The 8,536-nt window shown below is 54.1% G+C and overlaps 1 protein-coding gene across 3 annotated transcripts; it reads right to left on the bottom strand.

Annotated features, from left to right (window-relative positions):
* Nucleotides 1–671: 671 nt before the first annotated feature.
* Nucleotides 672–6,379, bottom strand: CITED1 (Cbp/p300 interacting transactivator with Glu/Asp rich carboxy-terminal domain 1). Of its 3 annotated transcripts, none has more exons than XM_077144903.1 (3): nucleotides 6,246–6,379; nucleotides 1,842–1,966; nucleotides 672–1,278 (listed from the first exon to the last, which is right to left on the bottom strand). In XM_077144903.1, the coding sequence occupies exons 2-3, from the start codon at nucleotides 1,899–1,901 to the stop codon at nucleotides 751–753; spliced, it is 588 nt and encodes a 195-aa protein (XP_077001018.1). In that variant the 5' UTR covers nucleotides 1,902–1,966; nucleotides 6,246–6,379; the 3' UTR covers nucleotides 672–750. The 3 variants fall into 3 exon arrangements, with proteins under 3 accessions (XP_077001018.1, XP_077001017.1, XP_077001016.1); XM_077144902.1 differs by lacking the exon at nucleotides 6,246–6,379 and adding an exon at nucleotides 5,098–5,231; XM_077144901.1 differs by lacking the exon at nucleotides 6,246–6,379 and adding an exon at nucleotides 4,544–4,664.
* Between the last annotated feature and the right edge of the window lie 2,157 nt (nucleotides 6,380–8,536).

Genomic DNA, 8,536 nt, shown 5'->3' with positions numbered 1-8,536 from the left:
CACAACAGGGTGCCTCAGGCCAGCTTGGAGGAATTGAGTAACTTGCTGAGCAACTTGAGCAAGGCACCTAGAATCCCAGCTTATCCATGGGGGTCTATAGCTTTTACAATTCTCCAGAGAAATGTGTTGCTCCAGGGTCATAGGATATTTTTTACGCCCTGTTTATTGCCCATTGGCAGAATGGCCAAGGAATGGCTTTCAGGGGTCAATCGGATTGGGGCTGGAGAGTAGCGGCCTTTAGCATGGAAGTGTGTACCAGGGAGTCAAGGCAACCCCTTTAGACTTGGATGTGCAAGTGGCGAAGAGGCTGCAGAAGGGTCTTGACAAGTCTGTCTTCCAAGAATACTGCCCCCTCCCGCCCCCCCCACCCCCCGCACAACCAGTCCCTGAATTCAACCTCAAATAAGACAGCATTCTGTAATCTTAGGATGATGAGGTGGGTGGGGGCTAGGTACTTGAACTCCCGAGGAGATAAGGGTAGTGGCAGCAGCTGCCGGAAGCAGGGCTGCGGAGGTGCAGTAGGAATCAGTGAGCAACCTACTCCTGTCCTTCCCACTCCTTGCATCCCCTCCAGCTCTTTCCCAGCTATCCACCTCCAACTCCATGAGCCTCACAATCCAGACACACTACATACCTTTAGATTTCTGTGAAGAACAACTCCAGTCTGCCCATTACTGTTTAAGTAACTTTTATTTTTTATTTACAGCAGAATTGGTGGCTTTATTCCTCCATCTTTAGGGACACTTGGCATCAGCAGCCAGACGGAAAGTCCGCGGTGAAGTCAAACTCATTCTGCCCCAGCCACAGCTCTGGAAGCTCATTGGCTCGGTCCAGTCCCAATTCCACCACCAGTGACATCAGCACCTCCTCATCCACTGGATCCGAATCGATGATAGCAGGGCTCTGGGCACCAGTGGAGGGAGAAAGTAATCCCGCCCCTCCCGCCTGAGCCCCAAAGCTCCAGTTTGGCAGGGACCCTACCTCCCCAGGTTGGCCGGGAACAGTGGCGGCCATCCCATGATACTGGCTATTAAGTTTCTGCAGCTGCATACTGGCCAGCAGGTGAGGGGCAGGGTGCAGGTTGAAGGGTGGGGGTTTAGTGGGAGGGGTGGCAGTAGGAGAGCTTATTGGAGAAGGAGATCCCGAGGAACTAGTGGGAGCCCCACTAGCCTTGGTTCCATTTGAGGCTACCCCAGGGTAGTGCAGAATGGCCACTGCTTTGCGATCTTTCACCCCCAGGTTAGCGTAGGCCAGAGAGCTCATCTCTTGATTGGCATCCTAGAAGACAGAGAAAATCAAGCCATTGTACACCTGTCCCTGGCTTGTCCCTCGCCATTCATCAGTCCCAGAAGGCTCCTATGAATACTTCATTTAGGCCCAGAGGGTCCCCTCCCCTGGAAAGTTGGACTCTCAGCTTGAGCGTCCTCTTGTTACCACACCTCAGCACTGAACTCATACCCAAGTTCTAGTGCTGGGGGCACCTGCCATCCCGAGTGGGTTTGCTACTTTCATCTCCCTCCCTCTGACTTCCGCCTCATTACTCTACAGAATGATGGGCATCTCATGGTTCCTCTTCTCAACCTTACTTTAGTATTTTCAATAAAATGGTCTTTTTCCAATTCTACTTCTCTCCTCGCTTTCCTGCCATCTTTCAACACTCTTGGAGGGCTCAACATAATCACATTTAGGGAGAAGGTATTCTCTTGACCCCAGAAAAGGCTGTGTTGCCTTCTCTCTGCTGAGAAACTAGATACCACACCTAGGAGGGCTTGGCACATGATCCCATGGAAGTTAGTCTTTCGATGCCTCAGTGTCTTCATCTGTAAAATGGCAAAAGTTACCTCCTTCACAGGTGAGGTGCCACCCTTGACATCAAGTGCAGGCCTCGACATAGTTGGCATTTCAGAGCCTTGGCAGAAATTGGATAAATTGGTAGGAGGTGATGCTGCCAGCTGGAGCTGTTGTGCTGTATGTGAGGGAGAAGAAGTGATAAGGGCAAAAGGTTTCACTGAACAAGAAAGCACTCTCGAAGCTCAAAGCAGGGAAACTCCATATAGCTACAAGGCAAAGATGGTGACACGGTTAGACCCAAGACCAGAGACCACACGTGTAGAGGGAGAATCAAATTGGAACTTTTGCCTGAGGTGGGAAAGGTGCTCTATTCAACCCTACATTGCCAGGAGGGGAGGTACATGAGTGTTTCTCATGCAAGTGATTTCAGAGACCCAAGGTGTGTGTGTTTGTGTGTGTGTGTGTGGGGGGTGGTGGTGATAAAGATGGTGCTCCTCCTGGTACTGAGGGCAGGAATGTCCCTGAGTGAAAGGAGCACTGTTCCAGTTAGAGCACGATTGACTAGAAGGCCAGAGGTGGTGGCACAAGAGAGGAAAGGAACAAGTCCCAAAAGCAAATGTCATGGTTGGCCTCAAAGACCCCCTTTGGGACATGTATGTGAGAGAAGCTGGGCTGATCAAGGAAGTCTGGGACCTGGAGGTAGCCAGAGTCAGAGAGCAGCTGGTGATGCCTCAATTTCCTCCATACCTCAAGGTCCCTCCAAGGCTACTCCAGGCTTAGGCTTTCCCAGAACATCATTCCCAGAGCTCTGAGCCCAACTACATTAATCTCTTTGTGACAGATGGGGCATAATACTTCCAGGAGCAAAAACAGACATAGAATTCAATGGCTTTCCAGTCAGGTAGCAGTAGTTCTGGGACCAGTATTGAGCATTCTTATGTCCATGGGCTTCATCTGACCACTGGCCAAGTCATCATCACACTTGGAATGATTCAAATGGTTTCAGAAGAAAGGTCTCAGGTGCCAAAGGAGAAGAGGATGAGGGAAAAGGAACACCCCCAAACCAGAAAATAAAAAGGTATTTTCCTAGAACTTAGTTAAAAAATAAATAAAACCACCACATACATTAGTGTTCCTAGTCATTTAGAAATATAGAATTTCATATTATGAATACCTGGTGGCCCAAAGGATTTTAAGGACCTTAAAAAGAGTCCTTAATCTTTCCAGTGATGCTTGAATTCTCCCTGACACCCTCCTAGGCCAAGTAGTCATTATGAATCTGTGCAGACAGTTCTAGAAAGTAGCCATTCACTACCTCTGTCTGTATCATCTTTTACTTATTTATTTATTGTGGTAATATATATATAACAAAATTTGCCATTTTAACAATTTTAAGTGTAGTATTCACTGGCATTCATTATATTTACTAGTTGTGCTTCCTTCACCACTATCCATTCCTGAAATTTTTTTTCACCTCAAACAGAAACCCTATCCATTAAGCAATAATTTCCCACCTCCCACCCCCAGTTCCTGTTTATCTCCAAGATACTTTCTGTCTCTGAATTTGCTCATTCTAGATATTTCATATAGGTGAAATCATGTAATATTTGTCCTTTTCTGTTTAGCTTCTTTCACTTAGCATAATGCTGTCAAGGTGCATCCATGTTGTAGCAGGTATCAGAACTTCATTCTTTTTACAGCCAAATACTATTCCCTTGTTTGGATATACACATTTTGTTTATGCCTGTACCGTGTGTGCATGCGCGTGTGTGTTGTGGGGGCGGGGTAGGCAAACAAGAAAAAGACAGCGAAGGAAAGAAAAACGGAAGAAAACAGGAAAAAAAAATCAGTTGCTGCATCCCATCCGCTGCTTGATTGAGCCCCATTTCTTCTCTGAGGCAACCCTAGAATATTTCAAGCCAGTGAAAGCTACCTCCCTCCTTCTAATCCATGTCCTCTTCAGAGCCCTAGCACCTTCAGTATGAAACAATTTTTATGTCCTCAGAGAAATGACTGGGGGTCCTTGCCCATCCATTCCCGTTCCGAGCCAATCTTCCCTCTCCACTATGCCTCCTGGTACTCGCATGTACAACAACAACAACAACAAGAAACAGAGGAGAAAAAAGGAGAGAAACCAGAAAAAAGTACCTCTATTCTGGTATCAGTTCGTGGGGAAGACCATTTTACCAGATCTCCCCCCTCAGGCTGCGAGCTCCCCTACGCGAGACCCTGTCTCCATTCAGATCTGTGGCCTCTCTCACCGTCCACCCCCTCCTCCCACACCGTCAACCGACCCTTACCCCGGGTCGGAGCTTGTACTCCGTAGGCGCTCAGTAAGTGTTGGTGAATCTGTCTGCAGAGGCAATCTTCTTTCGATCAGAATCCTTGGCTCTGTTTACCCGATTTTGTGTCCGCTTCCCACCCCACATCCCCACCCCCACCCCGTCCCAGCCCAATCTAGAGCAAAACTTAGCTGTGTGGAAACGTCCCAACCGCGAGCTGACCGCTGCGAAACGGCTGCGAGAGGCGGCTGGGAAAATCAGAGCAACAAGTGCCTCACCGGTTGGTCCCTCGCGGCCCCTGGCCACCAGTTCCCGGTCCCGCCGCCCGCCCTTAGCTTCGGACCTACCCAAGGGCCGGCAACCCCTCCCGCCTAGATGGGGGAGGGGAAAAGGACAGAGAAGGGAGAGGCAGTTAGGGGGGTGCCGCGCCTTTAACCTGCTGGGGGACCAAAAGTTAAAATGGCACCAACCGGTTCGCTCCATCTCGATTGCAATTTTCTCACTCAGAAGGAGAAATTTTAAAATCCAAACAGCACTGCGGCTTGGCTTGGACGCGCTCTAACAAGACCAGTCAGTTTCGCCACCTGAAAACTAAAGGCCTGTTGTTTGCGGACAGCTCAGCTGCCCTGCTCGCCGCATCCCAGGTGGAGCCGCCAGGGCTGAGGGCGGCTGGGAGCATCCCTGCAAGGTGGGCGCGAGTACCCAGGCCACCAGGGCCCTCGAGCGTCTGTTCCCACAAGTGCTGTACCAGGAACCGATCGTAGAGACGGTATCGCCAGGCGGGGACTGGCGCGGGGGTCTCTGCCTCGGCGGCAAGTTTGGGGCCCCGCGGTGTTCCCGCGTGCGGGGGCGCAGTCCCACACCCGCGATGGCCACTCCTGCGCTTCACCAACACTTACTGAGTACCCACCGAGCATCCGACACGACCCCAGGCCAAGTCTAACCCTAGCTAATTTCCCGAGGTTTGTACTAGGCGTCTCCTAAGAGAAGAGTGAGAGAAGCACGGAGAGGTGCGGTAACTTGCCCAAGGTCACAGCGCTCGAAAGTGGCGGAGCCGGGATTCGCAGCCAGGTCGGTCTGACTCTGAGTCCGACGCTTCACGAGGCAGGGACTCTGCGCTCTGCCTGGTCCTGCGTTCGTTGTTTATAGGGAGAGGGGTGTGTGCGTGGGGGGGTGTGTGTGCGTGCGTGTGTGTGGGCGTGGGGGGGAATGAGGAGCGGCGGTCGACTGGGTAGGAGAGGCAAGTTGCCCAAATTCTCTAACTTCCAGCCCACAATTCCACTGAACTCGGCCCTAAAAGCCCTTTTTGCCTCCAGCCCCCAAGGGAGACCTGAGCTTTGTGCAGCCCCGAAGCCACAGCATCCAGATGCTGTCCTGGCGATTAAGCAAAGTCAGTGGAAGCCAAGCTGGAGAAAGCGCGGGCGCGGGGAGAATAGGTGCTGCCGTCTTCCCTAGCGAAGCGGACACCCCGCAGGGCTGGCGGGCCAGAGGCAGCGGTCCCTCCGCCCCCAGCAGAGCAGCTTTCAAACAGAAAACAAGTCCCCCAGAACCTCCCGCTGGGCCACCGCCTGCTCCCAGTGCCGGCTCTGCTGGAGTCCCCGGCCCCGCTGCCCTGCCCAGCGCCCTGCCCTGCGGCCCAGCTTACCTCTGCGAAGCCGCCAGCCCTGGAAAGAGGGAAGCGCGGAGCCCGGTGAGCCGCGGGCGAAGCGGCGGAGCCCCCAGCCCCTGGCACGCACGCAGCCGCCAGCCGGTCGTACTCGGTGCCCGCGGACGCGCTGGTGGCCACCCGAAACCCGGACGCCTGGGTAAAGCCCGCACCGCCGTGCCGCCGCCACACTGCACAGAGCGGAGCCTAGCAGCCCGGGTCCGCGCCCGTGCCCGCTCGCAGCTTCGGCGCCGGACTCCGGGGTGGTGGTGGTGGCGGTCACAGCGCTCCCTTCTCGGCGCGGGGAACCCGGCTCTCAAGCCCCCATCGCCGCCCGGAGAGCCCTGACGCACACGCACACGGCAGCAAGCTGGCCTCGGCTAGGAATCCCAGGAAGGACAGACCCTCTCTCCCTCCCTTTTTTTTCTTCCCCCAATTTCCACGTCTTTATAACCGGCTCAAGGCTTTATTAGCACATGTCCTGGCTCGTGGGCGAGTTAGTGGCAAAATCTGAACTGGATACTCACGGAGGGCCTGAGCGAGTGCTGCGCCTTCTTCGGCCCTCTTCCTCCTCGCTGGGAACGGCCCCTAGCCGGCGGGCTGCGGGCGGGCGGCCAGGCGGAGTGAGCCTCTTCGCGGCTCAGCGATGCCCCTTCTGCAGCTGTGCCGCCAGGAACATTTTATAGCGGTGGCTGGCGTGTGTGGCCCTTTAAAGGCGCTCGAGCTGGTGCAGTCACCGCGGATCGTGTGAAAGCGAAGGGCCGGCTGGGGAACGGAGTCCGCGCGGCCCCGCGGGTCATGCGGCCCCGGGTACCTGCCGCGGCTCCCAGGGTGGGGCTGGCGGGCCCAGGCAGTGGGCACTCGGAACCCCGACAGGCGCCTGTACTCCTAAAGCTAGCGGGGGCCGGGGCCCAGGACCTGGGCTCTCCCCACCGCCCTGGATGGACTTGCCCAATAAATTCCACTTAGTAATGTCACTGAGGCGAGGGAGAGCTGTTAGTGTCTGTTTTCTGACCTAAATCTAGCTGGTGGCCGGAGCGGGCTTCGGGCGGGTTTGGGGGGTTGAGCGGCGGGGTGGGGGAGAGAGCTGTGGGATCAGGGAATGACTCGGAGGAGGGGCATGTACACGGGCCTGGGTCCGCGGGGCAGGGTCCAGACTTTCAGCAGGGCTTTCCCGGAGTCAGTCTGCCCTCTTTGGGCGACACCATCTCCCTGGTTGAAGGGCAGGGGCCGGGGTCCCTTTCCCCTAAAGTCGCTTGATTCCAGCCAAGGCCACACGCTGGCTTCCCCCGGGGACTTGAGCCGGGGTTGGGTCTGAGGGTTGCTCTCCTGTGGTCACTCAGGGCGGAAGGAGGCTGGCGGGATGCCGCGCGGAGAAATGCTTGCCCTCCGGGACCGCGGGGCCAGGTGCAGCTCACCAGGCTCGCCGAAAAGTCAAGAACAGGCAGCAGGGTAGGAAGAGCTTGCCCCCGGGCTCGCAGGGATTCCTCCTGCCTTCCCACGATGCCAGGTCACTTTATTATGATGATATAATCATCCCCATCTAGCAAGAGCAACAATTTGAGTTTGGAGTACATCTTTCTCGGGTGGGATGTTATTTTACTAATCTTTCCGGGAAAGAGGTCTGGGTTTTCTCCCTCATCTCAATTTGTGTTCCTTGTGGTTAAAACAAGCTCCCATCTCAACCCTTGCAGGAAGGCCACCAAGATTATCCCTTTATCAAACTCTCTTTTTGCCCCCTTTCAGCAACAGCTGGTCGGTTTACACCGTTTATAAAACGAGCTCTTAATTAAAAGTCCTGATGTTAAAAATGGTGGAGGGGGGAACCTCATGAAGTCATTTTCGCTATATATGTGTTCTGTCTTCTTAACTGGATTTGAAGACCTGAAGGTCTTTTTGTGTGTGTACTTGTTTTTCTTTCATTTTTTTTTGAATGCCCTGCATTTGCACTTCTAACAAACAAAAGTTTTGTTTGTAGACGCACTGACTAGCTTACTGACAGAAAGTTGGGGAGCAAACGGAGGAACGAATCAGGGCCCTTCCTTGGCACACGGAGGAAGCTGGGGTGAAAGTTCTGGACGCCAGGTAAACCCATTCTCCAGTCCAGAAAGTTGTCTTGTGCGCCTCCACTCCTTCCCAACGTCCCCCATCCTGCCCCAAACACAAACCGAGGTAGCAATCACATCCCACGCAGCACCGCGGCACTTTCTCACTTTGCCTTAAGACCGTGGGTCGTGTCCAATTTCCCTCTGATTAAAGGCGAGATCTGTCGGGATTGTACAGGTTTGCATGTGAAGTACACACTCAAGTCCTCTGCGTGCTTGCCTGTGGGAACGAGGGGTGTGTTTCCGAGAAAAACTTTATGGTGGAGAAGGAATGGCCCTTGGCTTCCCAACTGTGTTGCTAATTTGGACCCTCCTCCCACCCCCCACCTCCGCCTCACCCCGCCGCCCTCGACCTCCCTTCCCTCCCTGCTCAAGAACCTTTGAAAGTGCTGTGGTAGCGACTCCCCTGCAGGCTCCAGATCCTTGAGGTAAAAATCCGTCCTCCATCTATTGGATGACTCCCAGGCCAATTGTTAGAAAGAGGCATATGTTCTTCTCAGCTTCTGGAGTGTCTCCGGAGCAGTTGCTCAATAGCCAGCCCCCTCCCCCATCCGGACCATTGAAGGGCAGAAAAAGGAGTGCTCTCCGTCACACTTCTCTGTACCCACATGCCAAAAAGGGCCTCCCCACTGGTGACTTCCTGTCATTTCCATTGCCCACCTCCTGGGGAGCAGGAAAGAGAGGTGCTTCAAGCACTCAGCTTTGGAGTACAA

Source organism: Tamandua tetradactyla, chromosome X (assembly GCF_023851605.1).
Source record: "Tamandua tetradactyla isolate mTamTet1 chromosome X, mTamTet1.pri, whole genome shotgun sequence".
Lineage (NCBI taxonomy): Eukaryota > Metazoa > Chordata > Mammalia > Pilosa > Myrmecophagidae > Tamandua > Tamandua tetradactyla.
Note: the sequence above shows the minus strand (reverse complement) of the source record. Positions and strands in the feature narration are given on the sequence as shown.